The sequence below is a fragment of the Nerophis ophidion genome, linkage group LG10, assembly GCF_033978795.1.
Source record: "Nerophis ophidion isolate RoL-2023_Sa linkage group LG10, RoL_Noph_v1.0, whole genome shotgun sequence".
Classification (NCBI taxonomy): domain Eukaryota; kingdom Metazoa; phylum Chordata; class Actinopteri; order Syngnathiformes; family Syngnathidae; genus Nerophis; species Nerophis ophidion.
Window position 1 is genome coordinate 27213386 of NC_084620.1, and position 20531 is coordinate 27233916.

At 37.9% G+C, this 20531-nt stretch overlaps 1 protein-coding gene across 1 annotated transcript in view; it reads right to left on the reverse strand.

The window, feature by feature from the left end:
* Positions 1 to 499: 499 nt before the first annotated feature.
* tmem178bb (transmembrane protein 178Bb) overlaps positions 500 to 20531 on the reverse strand; it is a 212251-nt gene continuing 192219 nt past the window's right edge. The window contains exons 4-5 of the mRNA XM_061913235.1: positions 8620 to 8757; positions 500 to 6113 (exon numbers count right to left, since the gene is read on the reverse strand). Coding sequence (XP_061769219.1) covers positions 5863 to 6113; positions 8620 to 8757 — 389 coding nt within the window. The 3' untranslated portion in view covers positions 500 to 5862. The remainder of the gene's footprint in view (positions 6114 to 8619; positions 8758 to 20531) is intronic.

A 20531-nucleotide genomic window follows, 5' to 3' on the forward strand; every position in this document is an offset into this window, starting at 1 on the left:
AATTATTGTTATTATTCATTATCAAGAGTGCTATTTCTATTGGTATTTGTATTGCTCCATTTGTAGTGTAATATTGTTCATTGTCATTTCTGTGTTATCAATATTTATTTCACTAACTGCTTCTTTGGTACCCCTTTTTGTATCATATTTGTACATATCATATTTGCTGATGCTGCTCTGTCATCGTTGTTGTAGTTGTCTGTCTGTCCTATCCCCCTTTTGTCCCCGCAATTTCCCCTATTAATGTAAATCTATTTAATAAAGTCAAATAAAAATACGACAACAAGAGAAGTATCCCAAACTTCTCTTCTGTAAAGTACATTTGTACAGCCGATACAGGCATCTACATCAACAATATTATTTGCCTAAGTAGCTGGACAGGACAAAAAAAAAAGAAAGAAAATAAATATCTGATTGTTTATTTTCAGCTTTAATGAGAGAATATATTGTAAACATGTTTAAGTCTGACATGAGATTCCAATCATAAACATAGTTTCCTTTCAACTTGTGATTTTTCATGTTAATTAAGTTATTAGTTACCACTGCTGGCTCAATAAGCAATACTTATTTCACCCAGTCAAACATAAATCAATAATTTAGTAACCTTGCTGATAATCTGTTTATCTCTTTGTTAAAAATATGATGAACCGTTCATATATTTGTAAAAGGGATCAAACACTTCTCATTGACATGGACAACAGACAGCGTTTGTAAACACACAGATGATATTTATTCTGTCGTGATTTTTACATTCAGTTGAACATTTCCTTTTTTGTTGTCGTTGTTGTTAAATCCTATTGTACTTTTTTTTTTACTTAACACACACTTTACTGATGTTCAGGTTTGCTTCTGTTCACAATGGAAGTTGCAGTATCACTGTTATTATTCAAAACATATCTGATGCTTTGAGGCTTTCAGGTGCCTCGGATAATGTTGGAAAATGCGTTTTTGATCATTTCCAGGGATATGGTCTCATACCTTTGTGCTTTTGAACGGATATACAGTTTGCAGTTTTGTAAACATAAATACATATCTGCATGATTCTCCATTTTGGCTACACTGATGCTTTAATCAAACCTTTACTTTCAGTGTTGTGCTTTTATTTTTCTAAATGCTATCCTCACACCCTTTGTCCTTTTAATGGGTTTTTCCTGTTCAGTGCTGAATGTGTGCTTGCATTTTTCCCTTTGTCAAATTTAAGCAGCACAGCCCTTGATGTCTAGTTGTGTTTAAGTCATTTCATGCTTAATTTCCTTCGCAACAAACGCAAAAGAACATTGCACAGAGCCTGAATGAATGTACAAAAAATATCCTCAAAAACCGCATTCCATCTTGCAGACATGAACCAAATTCGCCTATTTTGTGGTTTCCAAGAACCGAGTGTTGCAGAAGAACCCATTTAAGTTGACAGACTTACTGTATAATGCCTTAAGACATGACCACAAATTTGGGGTTGCAAAAGAAGAAAATACCTTTAGTCCTATGCCTGCTTTATTGATTTTGACTATAGCTGTCAAAGTTACACACATTAACAAAAAAATGGAGGCATTCATCGTAAAAAAAAAATAAAAAAACACTGATTAATCACAATTTATATTGAGCGCACATGCTCCTTTACATTAACCGCAGATGGTTGCCTTAAAGTGACGCAGGTTGCTTTACGGTGAGCTATCAGATCAATGCATGCGTCAGTGCAAAGATGAGTGAGGAGACTCCCACTGGTGTCCTAACTGGCAAATTGTACTTTAAAATACAGTTGTCCCTCATTTCTTACTGTTAATTTGTCCTGAACATGACCGCGATTAATGTATTTCTGCAAAGTAAAAGTTATCAATTATATATCAGTATTTTCATAGCTGGAGCCAGGAGCAAAACATGTATATGTACATATATATATATATATATATATATATATATATATATATATATATATATATGTATGTATGTATGTATAAATATATGCTTTTTTAACATTATGAGAACCCTCTAGACATTCTGAGTGCCGAAAAAAATCGATTCACATCCGAATCGAAATTCTTAATACTCCCAATTGTAAGTCGATTTTTTTATTTTTTATTATTAGAAACAATTTTTAAAATATGTTTGTAGCCCATCTCCATGCAACCCGAATGAGCTTTTTTAGCCTGTAATCTAAATGATACATTGCGAGAATTGGTTTGAACCTGGAATTATGTTAAATCGAGAATCGATTCTTAATCGAATCGTCATCACAGGAATCAGAATCGGACCGAATCTTTAGGTGCCCAAAGATTCAGACCCCTACTTCCTTTAGTCATGTTTACACTCTTTTAATACAATGAACTAATGCTGTGCTTGAGACTGGGCCAATCAGTGGCCACGATACTGAACAGTTCGCTCTGATTGGTTTGGTCTCATCTAGTGGCCAATACTAATGTAGTGTTAATATTAATATTTTATTTAGTATTTTTTTATGATCTAAAATTCCCAATTTAGGATCAAAAATGGTAAAATAGGATTAACATTTTTTCTGGAAAATATCCCATCCATCCATCCATTTTTTCTACTGCTTATTCCCTTTAGGGTTGTGGGGGGCGCTGGTGCCTATCTCCGCTACAATCGAGCAGAAGGCGGGGTACACCCTGGACAAGTTGCAACCTCATTGCACGGCCGGAAAATATACCCAAAAAATCTAAATAATATTGTCCCCAAGTTTTGAAGGACAAAATGACGCATTCAAGTACTGAAATATGTATGAAAATCTATTTAAAAAACAGTTATTTACTGTGATTGATCATGAGTAATCAAAATGAAATATGTGATAAGACACATTTAAAAAATTGACAGCACTAATTTTGAAACTACTACAAACCTGATTTGAAGAACACATTTCGACATACACAGATTGGAAATCCACATTGATTTAGCAGGCACTTTTTATTAACAGTAAGTGGACACCATGGACCGAGTCTTGATGAGTTGGTCGAGACAGATGGGTCGTCGATATAAACAGGGTCAATTTAAAGGTGTTCCTTGTACTGAGGCCAGGGAAACGCTTGTCCATGAATGTGATACTGAAGTGGTCCCTCAACAAATTAGATAAATAATTGATCTAATAAATTATTTTAATGATAACTGTATAAGTTACTGTTTTACGAATATATTCTCATTATTTTATATATCATTAAAAATGCTAATTTATCTCAATTTGTTTAGGGTCTCATCCATTTTTAATGTGTTTATAGAACTATTTTAATGTTTTTTTACTAATAATTATTTTACTTTTTCTTATATAAATGCAATTGTATTCAAAATGTTGTACCAGCATAAATAAATCATTTTAAATCAAATACAAATACAAATAATTTTGTTTCCCCATAAAACAGAAAACTGGTATCCTTAAGATCTTGTTTATTAGTTTTTAGCTAACTTCAAGTACTGGTAAATTTAGTTCCTGGAGTTAACAAGCTTCCTCTGAGCCATTATATTTGAGATACATAAAAAGTAAGCCTGTCCTGATGCAACTTTCTCACTTCCGATATAATACCGAAATTAGGGCCTAGAGTTTTGGCCGATACCGTTATTAATATGATACCAGCACAAATCATAGTACAAACTATTATTTTATAGTGTAGAATGTTAGAAAAGGCTTGCTCAAGTGAAATTACTCAGAGAAAAATGGTACCAATAAGAAATAACCTTATGACAGCCTTATGGAGAGTGATTGTTTAAGTTGAATGAAGCGGACACGTTTGTTACTGGATACTTTCTAATGCGCTTCTGCCTAGGGGAATTTGTATCAGTAATTGATACACTACTATAATTATGTTAACCTTGTTTATATTGACAAATAGCAATATTGTCAATGAATGGCACTTAATACAAATGTCTAGCTCTTATGCTAATGTGTGCTTAGCTGTTGTGTAGCTGTTAACTCCCAGTAGCCTGTAGCCTACCTTGTTTACCTTTTGTAAATGACTTCAGCAAAATAGAAGAAAAGACCAAGCTTGTGTGCTTCCCGGAGGACATTAGTTATGAACTGTCAGACTATCTTTGCACATGTAAATGTAATGGAATTTCTGACTTTATTGTGATTAATTTATACCTTATTTGTGTCTGTTTAAAGTCCGAAAAAGAAGGTCTATTTAAAAGCCTATTTCTGAATCACTGGGAAACAAAATGTAAGGTAAAGTTCAGTTTGTGAGCACTATGACCATTCTAAGAAATGTTATGAGTATTTGTTATGACTAGGAGATCCACGATTATGTTGATGCCAGGTGTGGCAAAAACAACCCGACCTCGACCCATGAGGAGTCATATAAAAAAGCCATGGACCAAGAGAAGAAAAATGATTTGCATTTTTTTGTTTGATTCTGTTTTCCCCTGAAGGACGATGTCTGTCTGCATATGGGCAATTAAATCCAACCTGTACTTTTGATATTTGGTAAATAAAACTTTTGTGCTAAAACCACTTTGTTTGCAGTTAAGTTTCGGACCTTTCCACTACATAAACACACTGCAGGACTGCTTGTATCAGAGCTGTTAAACGCAAGACGATATTTTCCGATTCTTGTTTTTTTTGTTGTTGCTGATATTAGATTGGGACACCCCTTTTTAAAAGGCGCCCAGTTTCAGGTTCTGGGGTAAAGTTCCTCCGGTGAAAAATATGTTTAAGATGATAAACATTTCTTTTTCCTGTTCTTGTAAATCTATAACGTCATGTCAAATACTTTAAATGAGTGGATACATTTCGCCCGTTTCATTCAAAAATACATTTTTGTTGATGGCAGCCTTGATTTTAACATTTAATGTTGCTTCTTCTTCTTCTTTTTTTTTTTTTTACCAACCAAGCATTTCTGAGTCCCCTTGTTTTTGGGGGGTCAACTAATAATAATTGCAAAGGAAACACAGTACAGTGCCTGTTTTGATACTTTTTTTTTTTTGTGGTTCAGGAGAAGAAGTGTTGACTAAGCGATGAGCGAAAAATGAAGTGCCTTCATTAAAACATCTTGTGCTTTGATACTAAACTATTTCCTTGTTCTAGTGAAAGCAAAATTATCATTATCTGAATCCATTCTTCCACTGAAAGCTGAATTATTTAACATTTTATTGGCCAGGTGACTCATTTGCATTAAACAGGATACTGCATCTCTCCATTATCAAATCTTGCCACACCCAAAATGTTGGGCTATTTTTATATATTTTTTTCTCTCCAGAATAAACCCTTGCATCACACACAAACACACTTCATACGTACATTTACAGCTAGGACTAGAATGGGAAAACTTGCTCTAACAATGTCAATGGCTTCATTATAAAGGAAGTTAATTTGATTTAAAAAAAAAATGGGATCGAATGCACCTAAAAGAGGCTGAGATGACGCTTCCTGGTTGTCTCCGGAATATTCTGTACAGTATGATACAACAACTTAGGTCCAAGATATCCTTCTGGTCTACTTGTCCCGAAGTTAGGAAGGGCTTCAGAAGTCAGGTCCATTCCTAACTGAAGAAATATCCACAAGGAACTTCCATCCTCCTTTTAGAGTTCTGCAGTCCATAGTTTATAGTCACATGAGAGCAGCAGTTCAGAGACAGACTTCCCGGTCCATTGTCCATCTTTACAGTTTTGTTTCAAGCTCAGGTGTCCTTTCCTTTTTCCAGGCTGTAGCAACCTCACAACAATAAAAACAAGCACAACTTGGTATTTTTCTTAATATATTTCCGTAGTTTGCCAGTTTTTCTCATATTTTTTTTCAATATAGCAGATTTTCAAACACCCAAAACACAGAAATAAAAAGAAAACATCTGGGGAGATTGGCGATAAATTGATGGATGGACAAATGGAACAGTCGTTTTTCCTCTTTTTGTTGCCGGTTTTCGGTATTTAGCACACGGTGCCGTTCTCCTGTCGGGACTTGGGGCAGGTGGAGCGCGGTATGGGCTGCACGGAGGGCGCCAGCGTGCAGAAGAAGCCGGCGATGAGGGTGAGGCCCAGTCCTCCCCAGGCGCAGAACATGGACCAGCCGTACCCGTGGCCGATGTCGTCTGGCAGGCCGTACAGATAGCGAGGGTAGCGTGAGAGTTCAAAGTTGATGCCGGCGACACAGGTGCAAAGGGAGATGATGCAGAAGGTGCCTGCAGTAACAGATCACACGCGACCATGAGAGACAAGCCAGCGAGCAGTAACTCTAATGCGATCATTTGGTGGCAAAACCTGCGGCGTCTGATCTAACACCTGAGGAAGGAAACAAGCTTTTATTTGTTTTCTTATACATACACAGGAATAATAAAACATTTAATAATTATTATAATTTCTTAATTTTATATAGCAATTTTCATCAAAATTCAGATGCTTTACACACACAGGCGCACCCCCCCCCCCCCCCCCCCCCCAAAAAAAATCCAGTTATACCTATTTACTGTATAAATGGTAAATGGGTTATACTTGTATAGCGCTTTTCTACCTTTAAGGTACTCAAAGCGCTTTGACACTACTTCCACATTCACCCATTCACACACACATTCACACACTGATGGAGGGAGCTGCCATGCAAGGCCTTAACCACGACCCATCAGGAGCAAGGGTGAAGTGTCTTGCTCAGGACACAACGGACGTGACAAAGTTGGTAGAAGGTGGGGATTGAACAGGAACCCACAAGTTGCTGGCACGGCCACGCTCTCAACTGCGCCACGTTGTCCGTATTTACTTATAGATTACCTATTAATACACTAATTTGCTAATTATGATATGAATGATATTAGTTTTTAGCACAACTGCAGCATTCTTTGCGCAGCAATTCAGGACTGATAATTGATAATAAATAAACAACATTTTTTATTTCTAAAGTGATTCAAAAGAAATCATTTTAAACTACTATGTGTGATGATATAAATAAAGACATTACAATTAATGAAATAAATACAATAAAAGAACAGAGTTATTATTCCATATATTCTTAAAATGAACATACCAGATAACATGTTTTTTATTTCTTATAAAATACAGAAAATAAAAGTATTTAAAAAACATATTATGAAGAAAAAATGTAATTCAATCAATCAATCAATGTTTATTTATTTAGCCCTAAATCACAATTGTCTCAAAGGACTGTACAAACCATTACGACTACGACATCCTCGGAAGAACCCACAAAAGTGCAAGGAAAACTCACACCCAGTGGGCAGGGAGAATTCACATCCAGTGGGACGCCAGGACATTAGTACAGCGTCAGTCAAACTAATTATGTATATTTTTTAAATTACCATCTTAAATCAAAAAAATAAATCCTCTCAAAAATATATGTGTATATTTGGAATGTAATTTAAAACAGGATTAAATATTAATGTACAAATCATTTCCATCAAATCATTGGGGTGCCGGAGCCTATCCAAGCTGCACCCGGGCGTAAGGTGGGGTACACCCTGGACTAGTCACACTCACATTCACAAACTCGGGCCAATTTAGTGTTGCCAATCAGCCTATCCCCATGTGCATGTTTTTGGAGGTGGGAGGAAGCCGGTATACCCAAAGAGAACTCACGGGGGGAACATGAAAACTCCACACGGAAAGATTTTCTGTATTTCTTATAAAATACAAACAATACAAGTATTTAAAAAAATGTAAAAATATTATGGAAAAATAATTAAAATGTTATAATTAATATTTTTTTAGTTAATTACATAAATTAGGACATTAGCACAGTGTCAGTCAAACTAATTATGTATATTTTTTAAATTACCATCTTAAATCACAAAATAAATCCTCTAAAAATATATATAAAACATGGAATGTAATTTAAAACATAATTAAATAATAATTTAAAAATAATTCAAATCAAATCATTAAAAAAAAAACCCAAAAAACCCAATACATTTATTAAATTATTAGAACATAATTACATATATTATTTAAATAATTTGTTAGAGTAATATATAATGTATTATATATGTATTTTATATTAGTTCATGTTGTATTATTTATTTACATTATACATCCATCCAACCATTTCCTGCCGCTTGTTCCTCTTGCGGTCATGGGGGGTGCCGGAGCCTATCCCAGCTGCACCCGGGCGTAAGGCGGGGTACACCCTGGACAAGTCACACATTCACATTCGCAAACTAGGGCCAATTTAGTGTTGTCAATCAGCCTATCCCCAGGTGCATGTCTTTGGAGGTGGGAGGAAGCCGGAGTACCCGGAGGGAACCCACGCAGTCACAGGGAGAACATGCAAACTCCACACAGAAAGATCCCGAGCTTGAGAATCAAACCCAGAACCTTTTCACTGTGTGATGCACAAGCAGTAAGCACTGCACCACCGTGCTGCCCTACATTATAGTGAAGTGAATTATATTTATATAGCGCTTTTTCTCTAGTGACTCAAAGCGCTTTACATAGTGAAACCCAAAATCTAAGTTACATTTAAACCAGTGTGGGTGGCACTGGGAGCAGGTGGGTAAAGTGTCTTGCACAAGGACACAACGGCAGTGACTATGATGGCGGAAGCAGGGATCGAACCTGCAACCCTCTACCAACCGAGCTATACCGCCCCATTATACAATACAGTAAAAATTATATATATTTTTGCGAAATTTCCAATTTTATACTGTATGATTTTTCCCCCTTGTGTGTTTGCTGACTCACCTCCCATCAGGAAAAGCAGTCCGGCCACATACTGCATGAGTCCCCGGTCCCAGCAGCAGCCTAGCACGCCGATGACCCAACCGAACAAAATGATGGCCACGGCCATGCCCATGAACCCTGCCGTCATTCGCCGCAAATCTGCGGACACACAAGTACACAGGACGTGTTAGGTGACTGACACAGGTGTGAGCAAGGACAGGTTGCTCCAGAAGGACAACAGTGTGAACACCATGGGACTAATGACAGTCACAGTACCATGACTTCAGCTACGAAGGTGACAACGAAGAAGCAAAAGCACTTGCGGCAAAAACCCTCCTTCCTCCCTTTTCCTTCCTTAAGTAGATTAGAATGTCACGGGTGAGCAAGTCGGGAGGTTTAAGAGGGCGACTGTTGTTGTTAGAGGGTGACGGGCGGGCTGAGAAAAGGTCACAACATTTCCCCTGAGAGCATAAATTAAGAACACCAGAAGACGAACCTACACTCATGTAACACATAATGTGCACACAAGTACAGGGGATTTGTATTTATTTGTTTGCACACGCATGCCAACACAAAACGCATTGAAGTTTAGTTAACATTCTACATAATAGTACATAAATGTCACCGCAGTGTCATGTATATGTATAGCAGAAGAATATGGAAAACTATTGTTGGGTCAGTAGATACATGTACAAACCTATACATAAAAATAAACATACATTGTATGTCTACTAGAGATGCGCGGTTTGCGTTCTCATCCGCGGGTCGGGCGGTTGACATGATGAAAAAATAGATTTTAATTAGATTCAGGCGGGTGGCGGCTTAACCATCCGGAAATATTTGATATACATGGTCCTGGGATCGGTATCCTTTGCCATTCAAAGAGCCATTTAAGGCCCGTGTCATAAAGCAAAGAAGACAATAGGAGACGCTATTATTCTCCTGAATGACTGCCGGCAGTCACCCAGAAAATAAGTATTAGGGCGTGCTATGAAGCCTTTAGCTCTGTCGCCTTCTACAGCATGTACAATCTGATTGTCAGTCCAGCATCATGTTGTGTGTGGCTTCCGAGGCAAAACGCACACGACTGCAAGGCATACTGGGTGACACAGAGTACACTAATGGTTGTGATATAAACATTTTTAACACTCTTAGTAATATGTGCCACGCTGTGAAGCCACACCAATTAAGAACGACAAACACATTTCGGGAGAACATCCTCACAGTAACACAACATAAACGCAACACAAAAAATACCCATTATCCTTTGTATTCATGACCCTTCCTGACTATTTTATACACCCCGCTAGCAGAGTGCGTCGGTAACGTGGGCAGGGTTGGGGGCGCGGGGGTGTAAAATATATTCAGGAATTGTCACGGATACAAAGGATTATGGGTATTTGTTGTGTTGCGTTTATGTTGTGTTACTGTGAGGATGTTCTCCTGAAATGTGTTTGTCAATCTTGTATTGTGTGGCTTCACAGCGTGGCGCATATTAGTGAGTGTTAAAGTTGTTTGTATCACAACCATCAGTGTACTCTGTATCACCCAGTATGTCTTTCAATCTTGTACATGTGATTGAGGAAGCTGCACACAACATGTTGCCAGACCAACAATCGGTGTGTACATGTTGTTGAAGGTTTCTAAGGCAATGGCTTCACAGCACGCCCATATTCTTGTCATCAGGATGAACGCTATTGGATAGTCGCGAGAACGTTAGCGGCTCCAATTGTCTTCATTACTCTGTGAAACAGGTTTAAATAGCTCTGTGAGTGGTAAAGGCGGTCGACGTCTGATATATTTCAGTGGGCGGGTACGGTCCTGATAAAATGTTGGTTCGGGTGGATGGCGGGTGGATGACGACTTTGGTGATGTGGATGCGGATGATATAATTGCCTATCCGCGCATTTCTAATGTCTACATAACATATTGACAAAATGTTGTCTTATAAACAGTGGAGCAGTCAGTAGTAATATGGGGGTGGAGGATTGGTGGTAGCGGGGGGTGTATATTGTAGCGTCCCAGAAGAGTTGGTGCTGCAAGGGCTTTTGGGTATTTGTTCTGTTGTGTTTATGTTGTGTTACGGTTTGGATGTTCTCCTGAAAAGTGTTTGTAATTCTTGTGTGGGTTTGGTGTGGGTTCACAGTATGGCGCATATTTGTAACAGTGTTAAAGTTGTTTGTACGGCCACCCTCAGTGTGACCTGTATGGCTGTTGATCAAGTATGTCTTGCATTTGCTTGTGTGTTTAAAATCAGTACATTTTTATCCGATTGGGCCGGCACACTGTTTGTGTGAAGGAAAAAGCAGACGTGACGACAGGTTGTATAGGACACTAAAGGCAGGGTCTTTAAGGCACGCCCCCAATATTGTTGTCTGGGTGGAAATCGGGAGAAATTCGGGAGAATGGTTGCCCCGAGAGATTTTCGGGAGGGGCACTGAAATTCGGGAGTGTCCTGGGAAAATAGGTAGGGTTGGCAAGTATGAGCAGGAGTGAGAGTCGGCCGGGCCCTCCCAAGTCCCCCGCTACATTTGGGACCCAGGAGATGGCGCCGTCGGAGAAGACGGCCTGTTACGCCGACAATAGACCACGCCGAACCCGTCTACGGACTGTGGTCGGTCGCTTCGGGTCATCAATGAAGACGTGGGAATTGGCGGACAGTGCGGCATGCGAGTGCGGTGACCTTGAGCAGACCGTCAAATTAGCTAGTTATCTCTTCATTTTTTTCGGTTGAATTTTGAATTTTAAAGAGTCGAAATTGAAGAAAAACTATGTTTCAAAATTTAATTTTCATTTTTTTCTTGTTTTCTCCTCTTTTAAACCGTTCAATTAAGTGTTTTTTTTTCATCTTCTATTCTCTACAAAAAAACCTTCCGTAAAAAGAAAAAAAATGTACAACGGAATGACAGACAGAAATACTCTTTTTTTTAATATATATATATATATATATATATATATATATATTGATTTGTTTATTAAAGGTAAATTGAGCAACTTGGCTATTTATGGAAATTTATTTAAGTGTGTATCAAACTGGTAGTCCTTCGCATTAATCAGTACCCAAGAAGTAGCTTTTGGTTTCAAAAAGGTTGGTGACCCCTGATTCAAACCATTCAAAAATGTAAGACAGTTCTTAATTTTTGCTCGTGTCAAGCAATACCGATTAGAATGTGATATTTGTAAACATAAAAGGCACATTCTTACAAACATTTTTTAAATAATTGATAAAGATAAAACACGTAATTCCGAGGAATTCCAGAAAATAATTTATTGGATCTGTTAGAATTTTGATTATTAATAGCAACATATTGAGTAGTATATACATTCACCTGGTAAGGTTTTTATTTTTATTTTTATTTGATTAATTTAGTTGCCTTTAAAAAAAAATTAAACATTTTAATTTTAACAACTACTTTGTAGGAACATAATAGTGTTTAACTTTATTCATTAAAAAAGGGCAATTAAATAAATCACAACATACTACAGTGTTTGTTTTCATCTTATTGTGATAGGTTCTCGTGTGAAGAGTTGATTAAACAATGATGCGCTCAAAAAAAAGGGGATGCATCTTTATAAAAATGATTTATAAATTATAAATTATTAGGACATATTTCCGGTGAAATGGATTGAAAAAATGGCAGATGTTTATAGGACTACAACAATGGCGACTTGTTATTTTATAGGCGGTCTTCCAGTGAATTAGACTACAAAAATGGCCGATGTCTGTGGGACTACAAAAATGTCGAGCGAATATGATGTTAGCGAAAACCCGATAGAAATTAGTATAAAAATGGCAGATGTCTGTAGACTACAAAAATGGTGACAGGATAGGATGGAATCGTTTATTTCAGCTAAACAAAAATGAGACTACGAATATGGCGGACGTCTGTAGGACTACGAAGATGGTGACTGAATATGATTTAAACGAGCTTCCTGTAAAAAAGGACTACAAAAATGGTGGATGTCTGATGGACTATAAAAATGGCGATTTGCTATGAGTGGTCCGAACACTTCCCAGGGGGCGACGTCTTCCCTTGCAGCCCCCCTTTTTAGAATCTTAAAACTGACGGAAGTAAATGCTTTAAACAAATCTAAAAATATGCTCTGAGAGTATATTTCTTGTTCGGTAATTGATCTGATTCTGTGAAGGTAGTAGTGTTGATCAGTTTGGTATTATTTTTGTATTCATACATGGTTACATTGTTTTTCCTGCAGATATCGCTATTATCTATTTAAGTTACCCACAAAAATACTTTCTTTATTTAATAAGTGAGCGAATGCCTAATGGCGAGTATATCCTAGAGCAGGGGTCTCAGACACGCGGCCCAGTCTGCGAGATGTTTTTTTGCGGCCCCCACCTTAATATGAAAGTTTAATGTTAGTGCGGCCCACACATTTGATATGAATGGCGCTTGACAGCGTTGTGTTATTTGGGTCCAAAATGGCTCTTTCAACGTTCTAGGTTGCCTACCCCAGCATAAGTGGAAAAGCGGCAAACGAGTGAAAGCGATAGAGACGTTGCCATGGAGACGAGGGTTTTCTTACGTGCCTGGCTGTAGTCACACCGCGACACCTGTCCGTCATTAATAACAGTCCCCAATAATCTGGACCAATTCAAACCGTTATTTGTTTTTTTATTGTTTAATTTCCATAGCCTCACACGATGAACACTACATATATTTCGATATGACGCCGGATAACACTCTGGGAGCCGTCACTTTTTTGCGCTCGCTATTATCCCGCGACCGCCGTGTTGCTGTAGGGAGGAAAAGCGGAATGACACACATTGCGGAAAAAACATTATTCTTAGTGCGTTGGCTAACTACAAATATATTCCACAACCCCAAACATGTCTTTTTCAAAGCCTGCAGTGAAGAGAAGGGTTAGTGATGTGCAAAGACAATTCCAGGAAAAGTGGGAGATTCAATATTCTTTTGTTGAGCACAGGGGCACCCCGACGTGTCTTATCTGCACGGACAAAGTTGCGGTGCACAAGGGATACAAATTGAAACATTATTATACAACTAGACATGTTGAGGAGTATGCCACATTTTTTTAAAGAAATCTTTTCTTGCAGCCCAGCTTCACCCAGACTCCGTGTCCAGTGGCCCCCAGGTAGATTGAGTTTGAGACCCCTATCCTAGAGTATATAAGAAAGGGTTGGAGGTTGTAGCGTTCAAAGGAAGGCTGTCAGCATATTGCGGATAAAGTGAAGTGAATTATATTTATATAGCGCTTTTCTCAAGTGACTCAAAGCGCTTTACATAGTGACACCCAATATCTAAGTTACATTTAAACCAGTGTGGGTGGCACTGGGAGCAGGTGGGTAAAGTGTCTTGCCCAAGGACACAACGGCAGTAACTAGGATGGCACAAGCGGGAATCAAACCTGCAACCCTCAAGTTGCTGGCACGGCCACTCTACCAACTGAGCTATTGCTGTCAATACTTGAATAAGTCTCATGGGAACGTCTTGGAAAAGGAGCGTGATGTGTTAAATGATGACACCCTGCAGTTCGGATGAAAAGATGTAAGTCTGTCTTCCCACAAGCGACGGATTATAACAGGGCGCCGCGTGAGACAGGCTGCCCTTTGTCACGGTGCAGTGAAAAGCAGCAGCCATGAACAAAGAAAAAAAGGATCAATATTAAATACAACAATGACCGATGGTAAAAAGGAGTGCTCAAAAATGGATTGAAAATTGATCTACAGTAAATCCCAATTATTATTTATTCTGATTCCAATAATATTAATATTCTGATTTCAATTTATATCCTTTTATTATTTATTCACAATAAAAAAAAAATAATTAATTGTATTTCTTTAGGAATCAATTTTAAAAAAGTCACTTACTGTATTAGGCCATCACCACGCTTACTTGATGCACACATCTGTCAGAAGCCTTTTGCAACCTGTTTTTAAAAGGCTTTATTGTAATTTTCAAACCAAATAATATATTGCAAGAATAGGTTTGAATCGAGAATTGGTTCTGAATCGGACTCAAAGGAAATCATGAGTTGTTGTAAGTTCACCATCTCTAATAGTAAATGTATTCCTTATTTGTAAGCCCTTTTTGGCACTTACAGTAGTACCACAAATATATTGTGAATATAATCAATGTTCTAGATGGATAAAACTGTACTTTATTGAGTGGTTTATGGGTATTTCTGCTACTATGTGGTTTTCCTCAGCAATTTTAACACCAAAAGCCTGTTAGCAAGACTTTTCAAGACATAGTCATTAAAGAAATAAAGTAAGGGCAGTTGAATTGTAATAGTTGACAACCTATTAAAGCTTTGAAACTTATAAATTACTTAAAAAATATATACATTTTATGGCCAAAAAATAAGCGTTCTTAATTTGTTCACCTGTCATTACCCTGAGTAAAGCTTTGGGTCTGTGCCACCTCAAACCTTCACAAACAACCAGAACTTCCCGAATGGTCTATTTTAAAACGTCAATAAAACTGCATAGCGGCTTATTGAGGAATGCTGGCAAAAAAGTAATTTGTAGATGAAAACAATACATCATAGTCAGCATTTTTGCTGACTCCTACACGACGCAGCGAAAGCACACACTTCTATGGATATCACAAATGTTCCATATAATTTTTTTTTTCTTTAACGTATTTTTTGACTAAACTGTGCACGTGAAGTGTGAAATAAATCATGTGCTGACAGGATGCTTGTCAGTCACATACTGTAACCACACCGACCTCTGGCGGCATAGCTCGGTTGGTAGAGTGGCCGTGCCAGAAACTTGAGGGTTGCAGGTTCGATTCCCGCTTCTGCCATCCTAGTCACTGCTGTTGTGTCCTTGGGCAAGACACTTTACCAACCTGCTCCCAGTGCCACCCACACCGGTTTGAAAATGTAACTTAGATATTGGGTTTCACTATGTAAAGCGCTTTGAGTCACTAGAGAAAAGCGCTATATAAATGTAATTCACTTCACACTTCACACCCCTGCAACTTGGCATGAGGTTTAGCGTGATGGAGTCTGTCTGACAGCCTGCTGACTATATATGTACTCACTTTTAGGTCTAATGTTCCCTCATTTGCTGCTACATCGATTTGTATTAATAGTGGACCCTGGCGATAATGATGAAGTTGAGAATACATTGGTACCTCGATTTACGAACGCCTCTTTTTGCGACCTTTTCGGTTTACGAATATGTCTCTGCGTGCAGTCACAAACATTTCATTCAATCATTTTGCATGTTGCTTTAAGCCTTTTTGATGACACCACTTTTTGTACACACGGGCATGGTAATTTTGGAGAGGTGCGGGCTCCTATGTCACATCCTGTTTACATCCTGTACACGGCTATTTGGATGAGCTTTGACGGCGAGCGGCGCTTTCAACTTTTTTATTTCCACAATTGTCATACCTTTCGCCGGTCAGAACTGTGTCAGTCTATCTTAGGGATCACTTTGTATGATCAGACATGCTTTAAATGTGTCCAAACTGACAGTCTCGCTGTAAAGTTTCAGGTTGCGAGAGAACTGATTCAAGCTACCGCTTTGGCTAGTTAGCCGCCAGCTTGGGGCCCCTTCACTTCCAGGACTTTATCAGCAAAGGGGGTTTGGTGCCGCAGCAATTTAATTGTGATGGGACCGAAAAAGATACCACAGCGGACCTTTATTACAGCGTAGGACAAGGCACTACCGGGACACAAGCCGATGAAGGATCGTCTCACACTGATAGTTTGTGCTAATGCAAGCGGTGATTACGTGTAGCTACAGTTCCTTTATCACTCCAAAACTCCCAAAGTCTTCAACAGAGCCACAAATATTTGCACTCAGATGGTAAAATTTTATGTGGTTGTGCTGTTTGGAAAAAAAATAAATTGTTGAGCCGTTAACCCTTTGTTATGTTGGTTTGAGATTATATATCAATCAATAAATAAATCATTCAATCAATGTTTACTTACATAGCCCTAAATCACGAGAGTCTCAAAGGGCTGCACAAGCAACAACGACATTCTAGGCACAGATCCCACACCAGGGCAAGAAAAAACTCAACCAGAAGGGATAACAATGAGAAACCTTCGAGGGGATTGCAGATTTGGGGACCTGTCCAGTGGATCTAGCATAATATACTGTGTGTATATATATATATATATACATATATATATATATATATATATATATATATATATATACACATATATATATATATATATATATATATATATATATATATATATATATATACATATATATATATATATATATATATATATATATTAGTTGTCATAGGTGCTTTTACCTATATATATATATATATATATATATATATATATATATATATATATATATATATATATATATATATATATATATATATATTAACTGTCATAGGTGCTTTTACCTGTTAAACTGAAATAAATGCATTGTTATTTAGATGTGCATGACAACAGACAGTTTCTGACTGGCTCCGAGGCGGGTAGTACTAGCGCCATGTCACGTCTACCGTACCTCTCTCTTGGTGACAAATGTCACCAAGCAGTGACGTAGTTTGTGGTCAAAACCTTGCAACAATTTGCCTCAGTATATGCTCCTGATTTTCAGTAGGTTAATGCTCTAATTCAGAGAAACGTTGTCCTCCATTCTCACTCAGTCAATTCCCCTTTAAGACGTCACTGTAGGATTTGTCGGGTTATTCCACCTCTAAAACTAAAAATGTATGCTAATCCACCCGTTTGTTCTCTTCTTTTTCCAATTAAGAATCGATAAGAGCACCGATAACGAACCAAATCTTTAAGCACTATCGAAAGTGGGATCGGAACCCGGAAAATCGTATTAATTCCCATCCTTACACAATGCACCAACTTGGTGTGCAGTGCGACGTCACATAACTTTTTGCAGATTAATACATAGACCAGAAACAACGCACATTAATAACAGCACCTTCGAACCTTGCACGGCGTCTCCCATAATATGAGTTTTTTTATTAAACATTGCTATCACAATGTTGGAGTATACTTGTCATCCTAGCAATAGTCGTGATACTACATAGTTGCTCTACTTTCAGTAATATTTCTGCCCTGAGAGTCCTATGTCAGGTCACATCAATCCTCAGCATGCGGTCTGCAAGGCGCCCGATGCAGGAAGTCACTCTGTGAAGACCCTAATGCAGCACACATGTCCTACTGACTACACTAATGGCATGTGACGACAATGTATCACATCGCACATCCGGTCCTTTGTCATGCTGAATATGCCTATACACCACAAGCCCTGCTCAAATCAATTGAGATTTAATCGTTTAGTAAAACTATTTAAGTTATATTATTTTCGATTAATTGTTTAATGAGTATAACTGATCACAATTAATTGAATCTGGACTGAATGGAGTGCCTGGTACTTTAAATAAGCTGACATTAGTTTTCGAACATCGCTGATAGGAGCTTTCTCAGGGCCTTCAATCGATCAAAAGCGAACTGTTTAATACGTCTGAGAAGACATTTTGCATCTCATCGAAGTAGCCTCATCAGTTCATGCTCAAAGACTTAGATTGGTCTGATCGAGTCTCGCGCACATAAAAGCAGTGGTATGTTGGGACTCAAGTTTTTTTTTATTATTACACAAATTAAAAGGGCATTTTCAATGTTGATGATGGGCATTTTTAGGAAAAAAAGAATACAAGTTATGGCTTGCAAAGCTTGTTTATTTCAAGTTTCTTTAAAGTATGAATTGAGGCTATAAAGTGTGCTCAATCTGACTACTTGATTAATCGAACAAACTAATTGATTGATTACAAACATATATCCACTATCTTTGGTAATTCATGAATGAAAATGTTAAAAAATGTTTCGGCCCAGGTTGACTCAAAAGTATCAACCTGATCCAACGAAAACGTCAACATTTTTTTTGAGATACAATATTTTACCAAAGTGAGAACAACCTTCAGATTTAAGCGACCATTGTTAATACTGTATATATACCTGATATTTGGATAAACATTAGAGTAGTCAGTGTACAGCTTGTATAACAGACTTATCCCCTGGAAACACCTAAACCAAGAGGCTGCAACTATCGATTATTTCAGTAATCTAGTAATCTATTGATTAGATTGTGCCATTAATCGAGTAATCAGATTAAACACACTTTAGAGCCTCAATGTGTATTTTAGGGGGAAAAAAATGTTCAGCTTAAAATAACCTTAATTTTTTTGCCTAATAAACACATGATCAACATTGAAATTTGACTTTTAATATGTGTGCATTAATAAAAAACAATTACGATAAAGATATTTGCTGTTCACCCCCAAACAGCGCTCTATTTCAACCGCAGTGCAGAATCTATTTGAAGTTTAATTTGTATTATTTACTCTCATTAAACGATGATCGATGCAACAGAATATAAAGAATTTTCGTAGTAGAATCAACTACATGGATTTAATCGATTAATTGTTGTAGCCCTACACAGCCAATGTTTTCCAAAAAGCTGGCAACACAAGTGAGTGCAAAGATAACTATTTTGCCTACAGTCACAGTCTGGGACCGCAAGAATGCTGCAGGCATTGGGAAGCTGCGGTTCATGACTAAAAACATATACTGTGACAATCTTCAAGGGAAACATGGAGGAACTCAAGGTGTCTAACAAAAAAAAAATAAATTATGCATGCAGGTTGTTTTTTAACCAGGACAGGAGAAGCTGGCAACATAACATAGTAATATTAGCTGCAGGTATAAACAGAGTTGATAAAATGCGAGGATTAAAAGTGATCCAAGTCTCGAGGCGCTGATATCAGCAATTCTGTGACATGCAAAGTTGCGGAATGCAATCAGGAAAAGGACAGAATGACAGGACCGCCGACTGAGCTGTCAGTCAGGAAACAAGCGAAGGAAATCCAGCAGTGGACGGAACGTGTGAGTAAACATGCTTAGTCCCAGCTTCCTTTTTGCTGCCACCAACACAACAGTCTGAGGAATATTAATATAAAGTCGCTGTTTGAAAACTGTATGTGCTTTAAACGAGAGGCTCATGTGGGATTGGTATGGTCTGAAAGTAGTGTGTGTGTGTGTGTGTGTGTGTGTGTGTCTATGTATATATTGTATATATCCATATGTATATATATATATATATATATATATGTGTAGGTGTGGGAAAAATCACAAGACTACTTCATCACTACAGAACTGTTTCAAGAGGGGTTCCCTCAATCATCAGGAGATTTTAATGGAAGCATTCACATACAATGGTTTATATAGGGCACAGATATATATATATATATATATATATATATATATATATATATATATATATATATATATATATATATATATATATATAGGCTGTTTTAGGGAATTTTTGATCAAATTATCCGTAGTAGCAATATTAATAATGTTGTGTTTATTCTGCGTAGTGCACTTAAAATAAGAATGACCATATCTAGGAATTGATATGATGGGAATTTTCTGATTGTTTGCTTGGTGCTTTAATAAACTGAACGCATATACATGGTACTATTTGTGATGTTACGAGCCAGGGAAAATAGAACTACCCTACCCAGCATGCAACAGGAGTGACGAGCATGCGCGGTAGCCCGGTATAGGTTGTGTCGCCATGACGGCATCTTGTATGTTGTGATATGCACGCTCTGAAAGCAAACGTTAAGAACTCAGCCAACACTCCTCGTCTGCATTATTCACAAATAGACAGACAACACATATACTCCGCTGCTTCACAAGCCGCTGGATGTAGCCGGCAAAGTATTCCCATGCTAGCTAGCCGGTCTAGCAAGCACCCGTCATTCAGTCCAAAACGGCCCGATCTATCCACATCCAGAATTGTCTGGCGGTCGTAAGTGATCCCGGAGTGACCACGCTGTAAGCCAGCCATGAAATTTGCAGAATTGTCCGGTATTTTTGCCAAATGTTCCATCTTTACCAAGAGCCCCTCGACGGCGAAGCCCGTCCGGGTGACGCCA